At 45.6% G+C, this 17,141-nt stretch overlaps 5 protein-coding genes across 5 annotated transcripts; 2 read left to right on the top strand and 3 right to left on the bottom strand.

Annotated features, from left to right (window-relative positions):
• Positions 1–201: 201 nt before the first annotated feature.
• On the top strand, positions 202–747 carry LOC131288306 (protein anon-73B1). The gene is made up of 2 exons (XM_058317427.1): positions 202–366; positions 431–747. Exons 1-2 carry the CDS (start codon positions 202–204, stop codon positions 533–535), a joined length of 270 nt encoding a protein of 89 aa, XP_058173410.1. The 3' UTR covers positions 536–747.
• A 71-nt stretch (positions 748–818) lies between these two features.
• On the bottom strand, positions 819–6,651 carry LOC131290083 (uncharacterized). The gene is made up of 3 exons (XM_058319467.1): positions 6,574–6,651; positions 5,017–5,089; positions 819–2,814 (listed from the first exon to the last, which is right to left on the bottom strand). Exons 1-3 carry the CDS (start codon positions 6,631–6,633, stop codon positions 1,121–1,123), a joined length of 1,827 nt encoding a protein of 608 aa, XP_058175450.1. The 5' UTR covers positions 6,634–6,651; the 3' UTR covers positions 819–1,120.
• Positions 6,652–10,141: 3,490 nt separating this feature from the next.
• Positions 10,142–13,625, bottom strand: LOC131286724 (uncharacterized). The gene is made up of 7 exons (XM_058315714.1): positions 13,239–13,625; positions 12,058–12,387; positions 11,690–11,977; positions 11,500–11,520; positions 10,882–11,409; positions 10,575–10,816; positions 10,142–10,499 (listed from the first exon to the last, which is right to left on the bottom strand). Exons 2-7 carry the CDS (start codon positions 12,319–12,321, stop codon positions 10,148–10,150), a joined length of 1,695 nt encoding a protein of 564 aa, XP_058171697.1. The 5' UTR covers positions 12,322–12,387; positions 13,239–13,625; the 3' UTR covers positions 10,142–10,147.
• Positions 13,626–14,041: 416 nt separating this feature from the next.
• Positions 14,042–15,574, top strand: LOC131285772 (zinc finger MYND domain-containing protein 10 homolog). The gene is made up of 3 exons (XM_058314628.1): positions 14,042–14,136; positions 14,195–15,430; positions 15,511–15,574. Exons 1-3 carry the CDS (start codon positions 14,042–14,044, stop codon positions 15,572–15,574), a joined length of 1,395 nt encoding a protein of 464 aa, XP_058170611.1.
• A 36-nt stretch (positions 15,575–15,610) lies between these two features.
• LOC131290037 (small ribosomal subunit protein eS12) lies at positions 15,611–16,748 on the bottom strand. The gene is made up of 4 exons (XM_058319418.1): positions 16,657–16,748; positions 16,295–16,314; positions 15,846–16,179; positions 15,611–15,766 (listed from the first exon to the last, which is right to left on the bottom strand). Exons 2-4 carry the CDS (start codon positions 16,309–16,311, stop codon positions 15,704–15,706), a joined length of 414 nt encoding a protein of 137 aa, XP_058175401.1. The 5' UTR covers positions 16,312–16,314; positions 16,657–16,748; the 3' UTR covers positions 15,611–15,703.
• Between the last annotated feature and the right edge of the window lie 393 nt (positions 16,749–17,141).

Here is a 17,141-nt window from a genome sequence, read left to right as displayed (position 1 = left end):
TGTCAAATTTTCATCGATCGATCGATATGTCGGACCGACGGTTTTAAAATAAACAAACCAGTGGTCTTTAAAAACTATTCACAGGAAGATTTAAGCTAGCCCGCAAAACCGAAGAAGAAGAAAAACTATTCGGACGTTTGTGAATTCCGGTTGAAACTGTGCACCGCACTGCATTTCCAGATTGTCGAACCCCATTCAAGCATGAGCGCCACGTTGGTAAATATTGCCGAGGAGGATTTCTTCGGCACCGTCATTAGGTACGGACTGTACGTGGGGGCAATATTCCAAATGGTCTGCTTGGCTGCATGCATTGTTTTGCCGGACTCTTCCTCCGGAAATGGCGACCCCGGATGCTGGTCACCGAAGGTAGGGACGATGCATAGTTACGCAATTGAATCTACTCTATTATATTTTGTATATCCCTTGGCAGAACAACGATAGTGAAGACTCCAGCTCGGAACATTCATCGCCTCAGAATACCCCCAGACGGCCGTACCATCGCAGCCGAAAGCAGGACAAAAAGAAGCGTCGTTAAATCTTCATTCGCTGTACCCGTTTGGAACAACAAACTGAAGACTTTGCAACACTCCACTAAAGCGTTATTAACGTTTAAACGCCACGTATTCTTTTTGAACTCGTTCAAGCTTTGCGTCATTCATTCAGACTGCTTCAGAATTCCTTAAGAGTCGTTCCAATCTCAGAATAGTACTTACGCTATCTTATTGTAGCCTATTGATGTGCTTCTTAAATACTATAAAACTGTGTAATCCGTTCGTATACATGTAATAGTGTATTTTCGTTTTATAAAATACATTTAAATAGTAGTATGTAACAATATACCTCTGGCAATTTCTTTCACACAAAACTCTTCCCAGCACTAACGTCGATACGAGTTTTTCATCTTTTCAATTCGCCGTTTTCTAACATTTATATTGCAAAACATGTTCCGGAACATACAAAAAATTGATCCCTTGGGTCAACGTTTTCCACCTTTTCTCCCACATTGTCTAAGTTTACAAATCGCGCGTAACGAAAAAATAGATTAACAAACAAAATCAACTGCTTCGGGTTGAGACGATGAAGATAACGGTGTCGCACTGTAAGCACCCCGAATGCTGCATTATGCTATTTTAGAGTGTATTTCATTTTGGGCGCACTTCATCACTGCCAGTGCACCCTTTGCGATCAGGTCATGGGCAAGATCGTAGCCGAGCTTTTCGCACCTCTCGAAAACTGCCCGCTCGATAAACGAGTGCCGATGCATTCCACAGAACAGCTGTTCACTGTTATCCTCCAGTGTCGGTTCCGCGATCTTGCGCCGATCGAGATGTTCATTATAGTCCAGCACTTTGGCTGCGAGAAACGGACATTTATCCGCCAACGGGGCCGTGCTCAGTTCGGTGGTCGCCTCAGAGGAAGATCCGTTTTTCTGCGAGCCATTCTCTTGCTTCCGGCCTGTCACTGGGCAAACGAGTCCTACCGATAGACTGCCACCGAGGTCAACCTTTGCCTCGGTGCTAACGAACGGGCAGTCACCCATTACCTCCTGCCCAACGGGAAACCGGCTGCTAGGGCATCGATCTGTCTCACTTTTTCCCGTCTCCTGTTCCGTTGGTTGCGATTTTCCCTCGTCCTGCTCTTTCTCTTCTTCGGCTTTTTCGCCCTCCAATTCGTTTCGATCTAGGGCTGCCTGCTTCGCCTCCTTGGCCAGTTTTGTCAGCTCGGATGAGTACGGACACTTCTTGAACAGCTCACCATGGATGTCGATGAACTTGGTCAGATCCAAGCGTGCCCCGCCATCCTTCGAGCAGCCGGGTAGCAGTAGCAGCTCGTCGGAATCGACAATAATTTCCGGACTCTTCTTCCGCTGCTGATGGTGATCGATGGGACAGACGCGTCCCGACTCCGGCGAACTACCTCCAGACGATGGTTTGGCCTTTTTCGCTACCGGCGTTTCATCCTCCGAGTTGCGATCCTCCAAGCGAGGCGATTTCGGACGACTTTCGCCGAGATTCAGCACACACTCGCCCTCGGATCGGATCTCCGTCTTGCCATCTAAGCTCCAGACAGCGCCTTGCACGTGCAGCTGGAAAGTTTCGCCATCGTCACTCGCCGACGAGGCCCGCTTGCGGCCATTGGCAGCCTCTTGAGAGAGCTTAAGCTCGGTCCGTACAGCCACCGGTGCACTACAGCCTCCACCGAGCGTTTTGAGGAAGCTCCGCTCGGTCAGGATCCGACACTGGGTCTCCAGATGGCACAGCTTGGCCAGCATAGTCAGGATGTAGTCATCGTTGGATCGGCACTCGACGGCCAACGCACCCTGCCCAACAGCGTACAAGATTTCGTGCGGTTCGATAATCTGATCGATACGCTTATGCCAACCCATCCGAACGAGACCGGCCTGGGCCAGCACGATTCCAGCGAACTTGGATGCGTCGGCGTCCAGTTTCGCAAGGCGAGTGTTCAGATTCCCCCGAATGTCACACACCCCTAAGTGCGAGTAGTAGCGAGCCAGCTGGGCCGAACGGCGCAATGACGATGTGCCCACAACCGAGCCTCGGGGCAGTGTGGCCAGCGTGCAGCCCCGGTGGCGTTCGTTCAACACGAGCGCATCCCTAGGATCCTCACGCTCCAGCACGGCTCCAATGGCCATGCCAACCGGGAGGGCCGTCGGCAGATCCTTCAGCGAGTGAACAACAAAGTCGACGCCACCGGTACGCAACGCATCCTCCAGGTCCTTGGTGAAGAGAGACTTTTCGCCGATCTTCGGCAGCGATTTGTTCAGCACTCGATCACCGACCGTCGTCATCGTATCTGAATGATGGAAAAGATTTGAAAAATAAAGAGTACATTATTAAGTTGCTATTAGAAACGGCGAAGGAAAAGGTTTGCTGGCATCCAGGGACATGGTTTGGAAAACACATTTTATGTATGAATCTTAGCTCCGCACTATTCGCAGAAATTTAAAAGTTTGCAAGTTAAATTTGTTTTACGGGTTAATTGTAGCGTTTGATCAATTCGATGCTTTAGCAGCAAACTTTTCGTAAACATCGTTCATCGAATAACATCTACTGACAGTCTATAAAAATCACTGTCATAAGCCTAATGTGTCCAAAAGATAAAAGACGATGATAAAATTTTATAAAATAAATTTAAAAACATAAATTTCATATCAATAAAAATGGAAAACACTTATTAAGTCATACAACAATCATTTGATCGAGCAAGATCAAGCTGTTCTGATTTTTCTTCTTTTGAATTAACAACAAGGTGCAAATCATAGAGTACTTTAAGTAAATAGAAAAAAACCAATTCATGTACAGTCCAAGTGTTTTGGAGAACAATCTTGGCAGGTTTCGAAACTAAATATAAACCTTATCTATTGCAAATGCGATCGAGGTGAAGTGCCGGTGATAGCTCACTGATCATTGGTTTAACAAATCCGCAGCCGTGAAGTTTTTCAACCGACAAACAAACGTGTTGCAACACACCTGTGTGGCAAGGTGCCAGATCATGGCGTTCGGGTCAGTTCTGATGATAAATGAAGCCTGTTACTGGGCCTAGAAAGAAGAATTCAACCATCAAGCAGAAGAATCCTCCCGGAGTCTGTAATTCTTTCCTGCGGCCAAATAAATTTACCGATAAGGTAGGGTACATTGAATGAAATCCAATGCTACGCTCAAACACAAACTGACTTGAGCTGTTGTGCACATTTTTCGAAAAAAGAGATTTTTATGGTGAGCAAAACGAACAACTTCAAATCGTGCAGAGAATCAAATTCAAACCTTAGCGTTGTGGCCTAGCTTGTAAGATAATAAACTACCTTTCTATTTCATAAAAAGAGCGAAACGAAGGTGAAACTATCAATCACACCACAACATTTCGGTACTTGGGGGAGAAGTGCCCTGAGACGACCAGGGGTGGTTTATCTTGTCCGATCGACAAGCGAAAGGGTTTCGCTGGGAACGGAATGTTAAGTCAGCTTTCGTTCATTTTTCAAGGCTAAAGTCCAATAAAAATCTGCTTAGACGAACCAAGGTCCAAGGTCAGCTAAGTGTGGAATAAAAAAAGGTTTAATACGAGCTTTAAAACATATCAAAAGAACTACAAAGTTTTCTCAAGTAAGTCCTACTTGACTTTACGGAAACTTAAGCTATAAAAACAAGTTAAGTGAATAGGTTAAGTAACATCATTTCTTATATTAATAGTTTCTTCCACATCCAGTAAGTGACCGGATGCATAATATGAAACGTACAATCAACGTCGTTCGGTCTGCCAAAAACAACACTACCGCGGGCCTTGTCACCAATTCTAAGGTTAATTGCTGAAAGGAATAAAAAAACGGAAATCTCGGCGCGAGAACGTGCTTCAGTCCAAAGTCGTTAGCGTTATTTTGGCGTTGCGCCTGCACGTTCCGAGTGGTATGGTTCAACAAAAAGAAGGGGGTGGCCAAAACTCTGTTGGACTTCTACAAAACCATAATTTAGGCTGAAAAAGCGAGAGGTTTAAAGAAGTAAATGTTGCCTTTCGCTGATCAATTATTCAAAGACGCACGTGGCGAGGAAAGATGATAGTTCATTTTCGATAGCTATCGCTTGGAGGGCCCTTTCAGTGTAATTTTCTGAATAAGTCTTATAGTTAACATCTCGCTTAAAAGTGAACGAACGATGAGCTTATCGCTGCACGCAATACTTATCAAAACGACTGTGACTAGACGCGACCGGCTCGCGATATTGCGGCGGGAGTCAATTCATTCGAGTTCGTGTTCGTAAAAACCATAAGGAGGAGTATGATCGTATATGTGCGCTGCTACACCACGCGTCCAGTTGTGGGTAAAGATACCAAGCGTCCGTCACGATGACTTTCAACTCTTGAAACGACTCCGGATCTATCCCCCCAGATGATGGAGGTTATTGGCGCAACCTTTCGAACTTCGCAACCAATAGGTGTGATCTTCTATTTTCAGAATCGGTCAAAACGATTCGACTGAGAATAAAGTCAGGGTTAGATACTTACGAATTTCATACACCACATCCGGGTTGAGCTTCTGGAGCAATGCGATCACGTGCTTCGTTTGTGTGAGGGCCAGCTGGAAGCGAAATAAATGCGAATATTACATGAGAATATATTCATGGTTAGTGAGTGAAATTAAGGATTGATAAAATTTCAAAACAAAGGGTCGCGCCCTTGAAAACAATCCTCCACCGTCTCAAGTCCCCGAAAAGATAAAATAAAGAGTTCTTTTTCCGACATAAATATTTAAAATCAACATGTCATTGTATTATTCAAGCTTTCAAGGAAAATAAATTCTTGCCAATGATATTCCAAGATCCTGGACAAAGTTACAAATGGAACTACAACATGCCCTGGTGCCCAAGCAGTAAAGTACATCCCTCGTGCCAGAGTCAAATGTCGTTTTGTAATTCTAATTGGCCCTTTCTGGCTGACGTTGCCTGTATGGTGGCCGATGCGATGTGCCTCCATGAACGATAAGCGATGTGCCTTCACTTTGCATCGTGAGCCTCAGAATGAATTTTGTCTTTTTGATGACGACCGGGGTGGGGTGTAGTCAAGGTCTGCATTTTGGAACAATGAGCAGGAGAACGTTTAATTGGGCTTCCAATAGGAACTTGTCCACACGAAAACGGGGGAATAAGTAATCATCATTAGAAAACCATTTGACAGCAAATTATCTTCACCAATGGTGAACAGTATGTCCCATTATTAATCTAATGAAGCGTTTGCAACAGGAGGACAGAAGATCCATGAGACGGATCGATTCATGAGCAAATTGTCACATAAAAGAAAATTGTACATACAGATCATGATGAAAAAAGTCGAGTTAAAAGATAACCAAATGTTGTCCAATCCATTTCCAACTTTCCTCTCACACGACCGAGAGACAAAGTATGATCCAACGAAATTTCGGTACGCCATAAATAACTTTTATTTTTAGTTGATGGTTGCAAAAAACCGCCAAACATGGTCCTGGTAAACACCTGAAACAATATTTTTCACCTTCAATGTTTCACCAGGTGTACCAGAGGTACCTAGCGATACTTCGGAAGCCTTACAATAAAATGAAATGGTAGATCTACGAGGAAATCACAATTTCAATGAAGCCACACGAAAAGATGGTTTAAAAATATACATACACTGGAAACAGTGAAAACTCTTGTGTGGTTTTAATATTTTTAATTTTTAAGGTGTTTTGCAAACTATTTGAAAAATGAAATGTTGAATAAACATTTTAAAACATGATTTTCTGTCTGTTTCTGCCGTGCATCATGCAGAACTTTTACGACAAACTGTTCGTAAATCTGTTCGTAAAAAGATGTCGTAGATTTAAAAATAACTCATAACTGGTTGTGAATGAACTCGTTATCCATTCTCGTAAATTGTCCTGTCTTATCACAGCTCAAGTAGGCAAATACTTGTAAAGAGCTGCACAAACTACTGCCGTGAGTAGGAAAAGCTTAAGCCAAACAACCGGCTTAAGACAATTGCTGGTAAGTGTCTATTTTAGCAGCACGTGAGCTCACAAAATTGTAACTACACGCTTCGTGAACTTACCTCACTTTTCCGCGATCCGACACGGATCGTTTTCTTCGCGCGCTCCTGATCGTCACCCATGGTTTCTTTTTGCAGACCAATTCCGACTCCTTCGATGATTTTCTCAAAAGAGTTTGCTGGCAGTGTTCGGTGGCAGATATTTCAGTTGGTTCTTGGCTTTTCTCGTCAATGTTTTAAACGTGCCCTTCGTCTAATGGCAGTTCTCCAGATGCCCGCCAAACCTTTGACCAAACTTAAGCCGAAAGGTGCATTTGTTGCTCGCGTGAAAGTACGCACGGCGTAGGTTGTGTAATGGTTACACACGGACAGCCGGGGGATCTTAGGTCACCGGCAGTGTCGTTACGTTGTCGTGAACGTATAATTTGTCTGCACGTTCGGTCTGCACACTACCACTAAATCCAGATCGACGGGTTACGGTGGACTCGCGGGGTGAAAGTGTACGGTAAAACATATGGTTTACGACAAAAAAAAATGGGCCACTACTTGTCCGCTTTGCAATGCTGGTGTGGTCGGTCGGGAGATCGTGTCTCGCGAAGGTTGGCCCGACGTCGTTATGCTGTGCACGTCAGTGATGCTGGGGAGACCGTCCAATTGGTGGAGAGCAGAACCGTCCCACTCGGTTGGGTTTCCAAACACTAATGCTACAGTCCCGTTGCCGAGTCGCAGCAAACACACAACTTCTCGTCTCGCGGTATGCTGTAGGCTCGGGGCCGTAGGTACAAGTGTGCTTGATATCCCGTTAGATTGTGGCTCTGGCCCCGGGAAGAAGCGAGGAAGTAGCACACAAGAACCGATAATCCAGGAGTGCACCAGGTGAAATTTTGGTTTACTGATTAGGCACACTTATGCAGCGGAATGCAATTTGGGGCGCGCTCTTATCACCTTGGCAGTGGCAGGACCATGGAAGCTTTTGTAACTGCACGGAACATAAACCCAATCACGGGCGGGCTTATGCAATGGAAATGAAACCGATTCTTCTCACTGTGGGTTGTGATTCTTGCACGAGCGGGTATTTCGCGAAAGTGTTTACATAATACTAGTTCCGTAGCACAAGATCAGGCCAAGAACGGAGGGGGGAGATGAAGGAAAGACATGTGTAGTACACGACAATCGACACAGGACGAAACGGAAGGGAAGTGAGTTGGGACGCGAAACTAACGAGTTATGTTGCCAGCACCTTCACGACTGACGAACAACGTTCACGTACATCCACGAGACGTGCCTGACATCAACTGGTTCTTCACTTTTTGGTACAAACCTGGTTAAAAAATGTATCCAATCCACGAGGTCTCGATGACACACACCTCCGCGTGAGAAGGAGCGAGATGGAAAGAAAACACAAGAAAAGAAAGCCGTCATCGGCGATTGTCAAAGACGCTGTCAGTATGCTGTGGGTTTTGAAATCGGCATTTGAATTGCGAACCACGTGATGATTCGTTGGGAACTTTTAATTTTAATTTTAATACAATTCTTTCGTTTGCTATCGATTCATTTGTTTAGTCGAAATAGAATGAAACTGCAATATTGTTAAGGAATATTTTTCTTTAGGAAGTTTATTATTACGTAGAATTTTTATCAATATACACTGCAACCATTATGTCAGTACACAGCAGGTTAAAACAGAAACAAAAGCTATTTGCTTTGTGAGGAATAATTCTTTTAGAAAAGTAAAATTGAGGGATTGTTCTTTTCACTGTTCTCTACATATCCGATGCGACTGTTGGACCAGAGATCTCTGAATTCTCGTCACAGTTGAAGCGCTTACTTTAGGTTCAGCGTCCGAATTTTCTTATCCATGCGTCCCTCCCGGGTCGATATGCCATGGCTTTTCATAATTGTTTAACGAGGCTCTCGTTTTCTACTGGAGGAATTGTGTATTGTCTTTTGTAGAATAGTGCATTTTTTAAAATATTCCTTAATTTGTCATCACCTCTACACAAATAATTTCTCAACTGCCTGTGTGAACGGTGGATCAGCTGTAAAAATGAATAATAAAAATGAACTTCGTTACCAATTTTCAATGTAAGCACATTTGATACAAAACAAACATCCACTATGGTTTATTGTACTAGAATGTATTCAATAGCATTTGATTCATTTATTAACTATCACAATACAATGAAGTCAAGCTGATAAAAGAGCAAGAAGATATTTTCTTCAGGGGCTTTGTAGGCAATTTTGTTGATTGGTGTTACAAACAATCCAAACTGGCATTTCCAGATAGAAAAGTAACGAGGGCGTGCAGTACTTGTGTGCCGTATAAATCTCTTTCTTACTAACTAGAATATTGTCCTCTCTGCATGTCGACAACCAAACGCATTCAAATCCAGCTTTACATAGTCGCAAACAAAATATGCTGTGTCATATAAAACTCATATATTCTATCAACACAATATATGGTTTTATCATCTGCAATCAATCCCTACTTCGCGATACCAACATTTACGTTCGATGCGCATAAAACATCACGCCCAGCGCGTCTGCTAACAACATCTGACAACAACAAATAGCGGTTTGCTTTTGCATCTAAAAATAGTGCCATCAATCGCCGACTCGCGTATTATCGATCCCCAGAGTGGCAGGGAAACTGATTATGTTTTTAATTTAACCACTTCAAAACAAAAAAAAAACCATCCATAACATCAGCTTAGCTTGGGGCAACCATTGGATGGCAAAACGGAACCTGCTGTTACAAATTAAAATAAGTACACGCGATATAACACTGCTCCTTGTGTGTGTTTGTGTGCTGTTCGCGGAAAAAGTAATATAATGTCCCATGTGACTTTTTACCAGCCACGTGGGTTTCATCATCTCATGAATAACATCATTAACACTGTTCTATCAATGGGATAACTAAATGTCGTTTTACGTTTCACAAATTAATCTAGAACAATATTTAAGCCATGGCCAAAGTAGTGGAACCTTTACCTAAGTACCAATAGATTTTGTTTTTCTCAAACTCCTTATTTGCTTCCTAGACTCACAGCTTGAAATCTGACCGCTTTAAATCATCTTTCCAAAAGACGTGTACGTTGAAGTGAACGCTTCTTCGTCTTGGCCACCGTCTTCTTCTTGGTCATGCGCCTGTCCGTTAAGGGCAGATTACTAGACGTTTTCCCTTTTGTATACTTGGATAGTCAGGTCCTCTCGTACAGGGGTGGGTCCGTTATCGGTTGGGAGCCGAACCCACGCCGTCAAGATAGTGAGCCCCAGCCCACTTGGGCCGATTTTCTAAGCGGCGCTACCGCTAGGCTATCGCGGACCCCCGCTGCAAAATACGAAAATATGGAAACATTGTAAGTACTACATCCATCTGCAAAATCATCCGCAAAACCAAACATGTTTAGGCACAACCGTTAGTGACCACGTAACTGTCCCGGACCTCGAGTTCCCAGGTGGGACTTGCTTCGTTACACAATGCACACCACTAATTTCTGGTAGCACAAAGTGAAGCGCGCGAATAAACTAGCTCGTTAATACTTCGTTCTCCTCTCTCACAACTTTCGACTGTACCAAATCGAAAGTCCCACTCAAACAACACCCAGGCGATCGAAACACTGATGGGGTTGGGCTTTTACGTAGATGAGTTGTTATAGTTTTGGCGTCCACCCAGCTCGAGCAGATACCGATCCGGATGATCCATCCAGTCGGCGGCCGTCATCTTGACCGTCCGCTGCCGTTCCGCTTCCTTGATGGCCCACTTCTTGATGTCCAGCTGGACGTCGCGCAGCTGCTGATTGCCGCAGCCCCACACCTCGATTGAAAGGATCTTGTGCTGCAGCGAGCGGTACTCGAGCCGCTCAAAGTGTTCGTCCACGATGAGGATCGGTTTGCGCGGATCGGAGCCGGCTCGCAGCCCCTTCGGATAGCCACGGATGTGCGTGTTCAGGTAGAGACTTTTCGGTTTTTTCTCTAGCATCTGGAATCTGAAAAGGTGAATGGAAATTTTAAATTGTATTAAACGGTATCGCTCGACGCTCAACGTATTTTATGGCAATTACTTCGGTAGCAACTGCAAACAACAGGCCCCTTCGTCGCCGATGTATAAGTGCGTTTCACGCCACTCGTTCGGATTGGCGACACAGAACAGCAGATCGTCCTCGCAGCGGAACAGCAGCAAGTTCGGGCCACGATAGCCGAGTACGTGATGCAGGAAGCGGTTCGTGCCCGCTCCATCAAGCCGTGAGTCGTACAGGGATGTCCAGTGGGACGGTACCAGTGAGAGTAATTTCGCTAAAAACACCTAATATAGGAATGAAAAAGAAAAGGAATCATTCGTGTACAACTTTCCCTCACTATGCAACTTACATGCGATGTGAGGTTTGCGGACTGCGGGTTTATCGGTGCCGGTATAGATTGCGGTTTGCTGTACAGTGGTGGTAGCGATCCCGCCAGCAACCAGGCCTCCGAAAGGGGTAGCAGCGGCTGCTGGTTCTTTATTCGTTCCCGTTCTTCGTCCGTAAGTGGTTTTCCGGGTTCACTGACTCCGGCACCGGCCGCTCCACCGCCCGGAAGTCGTCCGCCACCACTGCTGCCAACGTGGACATCTTTACTGAATGGATTCGTCTTCTCGAGGATCGGTGTCTGCAGCTCCAGCCCATAGCTGGCCTCGCCCGCGTTGATGGCACTAACCGAGATGACCGTTTCGCTGTTGCTGGCCATGCTGCTGTCGATGATTGTCCGGTGCGATGTACTGAGCGCATGCACGCAGTACTTGTGGATCGGTGGCACGAGCCGGGGTACGTTGTTTTCGAGCCAGCGACAGATGTAGCCCGGACTGAGCGATTCTTTCGAGAAGAAGCACGACTGCACGACGGATTCGAGGGTCCGGTTTAGCTGGTGGAAGAGGGCAAAAGCAATGTTAAATGGTGCTTTCGTACGCAAAGCTTTAAAATAACTTTTACAAATCAAACTGAATGTTCCTACCGAAGTTTCATCATCCTCTATCTTTGTGAGCGGCATAAAAAATATATCAAAGATAAATTATATTTATTACTTTACCCAATACTGTATTATATTTTATATTTGTGTTTTTTAATTATATTGTGGTGGGATTTAAGTTGTTGGTGGAAAATTTTAATCTTTTTATAAAATCTCAAACTTTGCTAACACTTACCAGCAGACAAGTTTGCGGTCCGTCCGAGTAGTGTGCCATCGCCAGATTGTAGCACGTGCGCAACAAATTCTTCAGATTTTCCGGCTTAATCAGCTGCTCTTCGCTGAGCTCACCAAACATACGAACGTAGCTCTCCAGAATAATCGAATCGTCGAGCAGGGCAAGAAACTTTTCGCACTGCTGCCGGAACGCCACCAGTCCTAGGTGTTCGGTCTTGGCATGGCTTAAAAAGCGCAGATACCGGAACAATTTCAGACCGAGGTCAGGATACTTCGGGAATACATAGCGCTGACGGAGAAGACGGGATTAAAGTTAGTTCCGTTTCGTCCACATTCGAAATGATATTCTACACGGCACGCCGAACTCACCGCAAAAATGTCCCCCGTGATGCCCTGTATCCCGTACTGTTCGTCACACTTTTTCACCAATATTCGGCCGAGCTTCTCTACCGGCTGGAATTGCGTCTGCGATCGATCCTGAATGTCGGCCCCGCTAGCAGTTCGCGTCATGCCACGGGCCTGCAGTCCCGGCTGCTGCGTTTGTTTCGGATCAACCGAACCTTCGGGTTTCGATTTGGATGGGCTGTTCGTACCGCTGGAGCCTTTTGCATTATTGCTGTGCGTGTTGCCCATTGCGTATAATTGATTTAGCACAGGTGCCGCCGCGTGTATCCGTTTAATTTACCAATCAAATTTCCCCTAAAAAGAAAAACAGAACCCTTAGAAGGAACACATCGAAGAGTCTATATATGAACATCCGTTCCCAATAAGGCAAACGATAACGAGGACTAGAACCTCCCACGAAAGGGAAAACGATGTACAAAGTTGCAATAGGAGGAATGTAAACTTGAAGCAAGAAACTTGTTTGCCTTGTAACCGGTGGCACATTCGACGGGAAATAGAAGAAGAATTCTTTCAACTCAATTATCATCTCTCTTTGGGTCGTGCTGCGCTCTGTCTAATCAGGTGCGAAGTGCAGACAACTAATTGTGCCAGTCACTGTACGCATCATTCGTAGTCACGTTTTAATGTCCACGATGAGTTGGAGTACTTCCTAGCAGCGTGAAACCACGAGCCCACAGTTTTTGTTTCCCTTTGCCAGGATTACATTTAACGTGAGATTTACATCCCAACGGATAGCGGACAAAGTTGGCCGAATCATTTCTTTAGCTGTCTCTTTCGTTCCTCTGTTTCCCCATGTCTTAAGTACACATCGCCAACTGTGTATTCGGCTACTTCATCCATTTATCAATAACCGTGTACTGCGATTCATTCGGTTTTGTGCACGGTCTACTTCTTCGCCGATAAGAACAAGTCCTGCGGAAATCGTTGGGGTAAAAGATAGGGTAGGATGGGGGTTGCAATTGGCCAATGAGCAATAGCTGCCGAGCGATTTCTTATGCAGATTCGCAAAAGCGCGAGTTGGTCGATAGATAACACTTTCCCCCTAGGGCTAAGGAATTTGTTTCCTAATCCATTTGCTTTCGTCTGTCGTCATCGACCAACCCGCATGGGGTTCACTGCTTTACAGTAACTCTTTTGCCCCTTACCTAATCGGGATGGTTCGCTATCGGAGCATTCGATTCGCCAGGCGATGTTTGGCACGCTGCGCTGCACGATGAAGCTGCGCTAAACGAGGATGTTTCGTGGCGATGTACTGGCAGAGCAAACACCTGTTGCACGATAAGGCAAATTTCACCACCAACCCAAGACGGACTTCGAGCGGGTATCAATAAATAGTCCTCTCGAATTCGGACGGTTCCGGAACAATGCGCGCGTTAGTCCAGAGCAGCCGTCGGGGGGCAACGAAGGGATCGAATATTGACCCTAGCAGACCACTGTAGACACCGAAGGGATGGACGATAGGAACGGGACGAGCATTGCTTCCACCACTTCCAACCACACACCGAAACAACAACCCGCAACCGAACTGCTGCACCGTCAGAGGCAACGCAGTGCACCTTCGCGAAACTACGTTGTTTTCTGAACTGCAAACCCGTCTGACAGACATTCGCCTGTTTTGACAGAATTCAAGGTTTTCGGTGGCCCATCGAGGAATTACACTACCTGCTTGAATACTCCAAACGGCCATCGGTCCCAATTTTTTGATAAACCACGTTTGTGAATTTAATATTTTTTCTGTATTGGCCAATCTGCAGACACCGACTTAAATATGATCTGTTTGGTGGGGATAAATTGGTAGGTTTCTTAATTTCGATAGCTGTTTGCAGCAACCAATGGTAATTCTACATCAACCTATCTTGTTTAACCGTTGCCAGGATACGAGTTTCACGTTGTTGAACAAAGAGCTCTAAAATTTCAAGGAAGCTCATACCAATTTCATCTTTGAATCATGTCGTCTTACCCGTGTGCAATTTTTCCCGAAGAAATAGAACCGTTTGTGCAAAGCCTGCGATCCTACGATGTTGCGGAAATCGGAAGCAAAGGGTAATTTTCAGAAGCAATGCCATGCAACTGCTTTACTAACCGTGTTAAACTATTTTAGTTGGATGGAACAACATGAGGTCCTTTTGAAACTGTGTCAGCAAGCCTACATCGAAGCGTCCACCAAGCAGGGGGAAGTGGTCAAGGAATATTTGATATTGGAAGGTAAAATCCCCCTGCTCATCCATGAGCTCTTCAGTGTACTCGTGTGGCGGACGAAGGTGTTGCCTCGCTTGTTGGCACTGGAGGACCCGGAGAGCAACTTCCAACTGTACAGCGTAATTTACCATGAGGTCAATATCGGATCGATGCTGGAAACGATTCTTTACCATCGGAGCACCTGCGAAGCACTCGGCGGTAACGCACTGGATCTGATTGACTACTGCGCCCAGGCGCTTGGCCGTCTGATGGGACTGCTGGCGAACGGCTATAATGACCGTGAGGACGATCCACCTCCGGAGCAGCTGCTCAACGAGTCGATGAAGGAGGAAATTTGTAGGATGCAGCGTGGATTAGATTTTCGCATCGGTATGAAGTGTCTCTCGATAATTTCCTACCTGGTCGATGGATTGAATCAACTACCGTTGAGTGCCGCAACGCGTTTGGTGCGCGTACACGACTTTCCGTGTTTGATAGCGGAAATTCTGCATTCGAAACCGTGGCTTCGTCGGTCCCGCAGCGGAGTGTTCGAAAAATTCCGTAAAGACAGTTGGCAGCCGGCCGTTGGTGAAGCGGTGCTGAAGGTTACCGAAACCGAAGCCCAAACGTGGTTCTGCCTGTACAAACTGCTCTTCAACGGTGAGGTGATGCGGGACTACGAGATAAACAATTATCGACAGCGGGAGATTGGGAAATGTGTGGGACTGCTCAATGAGAACCTTTTGGATCAGCTTCCGGCTTTGATTCCACTGAAACAACACCTCTGCACGCTGCAAGTTACGAAAGAAGCAGGTGGAAACCAAACGATGCGAAATGATGCCCTACTACTTGAGGAGCTGCCGGAAGTGCACGATAAATTGCTTACCAACGCACGAAGAATCGGATGGGATAACATTGTTGAACGCCAAAGGGCGATTTTCATCGACGTAAAACAGGAAGACGTTCGAGAGATGGCGAAACGTATAACCGCTGCTTACAACATGGACCTGTTGGAAAACTACATCACCAAAGAGGACGAGGAAGTACGTGTTTCCTTAAAACCAGACGAAGGTGCCGTTGGGGGGAAAGTGTGCGGGAATTGTGGAGCACCTGCCGCTAAGAAATGTTCCAAATGTCTTCTAGTGTTTTACTGTTCACGGTAAGTACAATAAATAGACGTTATGTTTTTCTACCGATCGTTAACATCTCTTCTTGTGGCGCTTTCGATGTTTGAAACAGTGACTGCCAGGTGCAAAACTGGCCGGAACACAAAGAACTTTGTCATCAGTTTAAACTTGGGTGAATAGCGGAGAACGAAACATGGAATGAGAAACAATCGTCGTGTGGAATTTACAGTGTTCGGCGACACCCTGGTTTATGTGTTCTCTTCCACTTCACAATAAATCATAATGCTCTGTAAAATTTCACTTGTTTAACTCGCCTGCCGGAGATGCTCCTTGATGACATCGAGGGCCGGGGTTTCCTCTCCGAAGTCCTGTCGGAGGATAAAAAAAAAAATTATTCGTGTTAGGCAAGACGCTAGTGGGAAACACATCGTCCGATAAAATGCGCACCTTCAGCACTACACAGGAAGCACCGCAGATCTTTCGGGGTTTGCCTTCCTTGTCAATCTTGCAGAGGCCAGACCACTCGCCGAGCTTCTTGTTCGAATCGACACGGATCAGCGGAATCTGATGCTCGTTGCACAGGGCAGTAATGAGCTTCTTGTACTGCGGCTCGTCGCAGCTTTCGGCCAGAATGCACAGCACTGCCTGACGCTTGTCCAGGGCCTTGCACGCCTCGTGAATTCCATGCACCAGTCCATCGGCAATCAGCGACTTCTTCAGCACCTCCTGGAGGGCGGTGTTGACATCCATGGTGCCATCGGAGGGCGCAACTGGGGCCTCACTGCAAAAGAAACATACATGTTTTAAACATCGGTGGGTCTCTTTGCTCAGCCGTGCGCTTTTGACTCGTAGTCCAACAGCAGAAGCCGTGTGTCAACAAACTGTACGATACTTACACTTCAACGTCGGACATTGTCTGCATGATGTGAACGAAAGATAGAAATAAAACAAAATACCAGACAGATTAGTTTCAAATAATTTCGCTACCACATGGAGGCCACGGGGCGCACAACATGACATCAAAACATCTTCCGCCAATGTACACCGGACACCCGACGGTATAGTAAATCCTGCGAGACGTCAGCGCCGCCCAAGCGAGGAGCAAGGAACCGCACACTACGCGATGCGTGACTCGATAAATTTCACATCAAATACGCTAAAAGCGGACCACTTGCGCACATTCATCGATCGGGCACACATTACGGAATTAGTTTTGATGCCATTCGAGACGCACAATGTCCAAATTCACGAAACTTACGGCAATTTATTCGCTAAGCGACACGAAATGTGTTTCACTATCGATGCCTGCGATTGACGGAAAAGAGCGAAAGGGATAGCAGTCGGCCGGAGCTGAACGGCGGAAGTTGATGATGACTGTTAGCTGTCACACGTACTGTCCAAGCTAACTTTCCATAGCATATTATTTTCAAGAAAGTTATACCAAATTTAAATGATTTTTATTTCGAAAATCATTCGTTTCATTAGATTATTCTGTGATAGGCTTCAAAGAAGATTGAAAGGATGAGACATCGATTTTAATTTACAGCTCTTCAGACAATTATTAAATGAGCCACGTTCATTTTCTGGGGGTAAGCTTCCTAATGTGAACTTGGTCATGGTCCCATTTATGATATCGGAGGGCTCAAGTGATCAAAAATGCCAGAAGTGTGTGGTTGAAATTCAACAGACATCTAGATGGAAGAGAAAACAGTTTTTGCTAATAAAAGATTCACCTCAATTTCC

The sequence above is a fragment of the Anopheles ziemanni genome, chromosome 3 (assembly GCF_943734765.1).
Source record: "Anopheles ziemanni chromosome 3, idAnoZiCoDA_A2_x.2, whole genome shotgun sequence".
NCBI classification, from domain to species: Eukaryota; Metazoa; Arthropoda; class Insecta; order Diptera; family Culicidae; genus Anopheles; species Anopheles ziemanni.
Note: the sequence above shows the minus strand (reverse complement) of the source record. Positions and strands in the feature narration are given on the sequence as shown.

Bases quoted from the DNA above. Each gene is read 5' to 3' on its own strand.
- LOC131288306 (XM_058317427.1), top strand. From the start codon at position 202: ATGAGCGCCACGTTGGTAAATATTGCCGAGGAGGATTTCTTCGGCACC. The intron at 367-430 runs GTAGGGACGATG...ATCCCTTGGCAG, and splicing joins CCGGATGCTGGTCACCGAAG to AACAACGATAGTGAAGACTC.
- LOC131290083 (XM_058319467.1), bottom strand. From the start codon at position 6,633: ATGGGTGACGATCAGGAGCGCGCGAAGAAAACGATCCGTGTCGGATCG. The intron at 5,090-6,573 runs GTAAGTTCACGA...TTTCGCTTCCAG, and splicing joins TCGGATCGCGGAAAAGTGAG to CTGGCCCTCACACAAACGAA. The intron at 2,815-5,016 runs GTAAGTATCTAA...TCCATCATTCAG, and splicing joins GGATGTGGTGTATGAAATTC to ATACGATGACGACGGTCGGT.
- LOC131286724 (XM_058315714.1), bottom strand. From the start codon at position 12,321: ATGGGCAACACGCACAGCAATAATGCAAAAGGCTCCAGCGGTACGAAC. The intron at 11,521-11,689 runs GTAAGTGTTAGC...CCGCTCACAAAG, and splicing joins GACCGCAAACTTGTCTGCTG to ATAGAGGATGATGAAACTTC. The intron at 10,817-10,881 runs GTAAGTTGCATA...TTCCTATATTAG, and splicing joins CCGCAAACCTCACATCGCAT to GTGTTTTTAGCGAAATTACT.
- LOC131285772 (XM_058314628.1), top strand. From the start codon at position 14,042: ATGTCGTCTTACCCGTGTGCAATTTTTCCCGAAGAAATAGAACCGTTT. The intron at 14,137-14,194 runs GTAATTTTCAGA...AAACTATTTTAG, and splicing joins GCGGAAATCGGAAGCAAAGG to TTGGATGGAACAACATGAGG. The intron at 15,431-15,510 runs GTAAGTACAATA...TGTTTGAAACAG, and splicing joins CTAGTGTTTTACTGTTCACG to TGACTGCCAGGTGCAAAACT.
- LOC131290037 (XM_058319418.1), bottom strand. The intron at 15,767-15,845 runs GTGCGCATTTTA...ATCCTCCGACAG, and splicing joins CTTCCTGTGTAGTGCTGAAG to GACTTCGGAGAGGAAACCCC.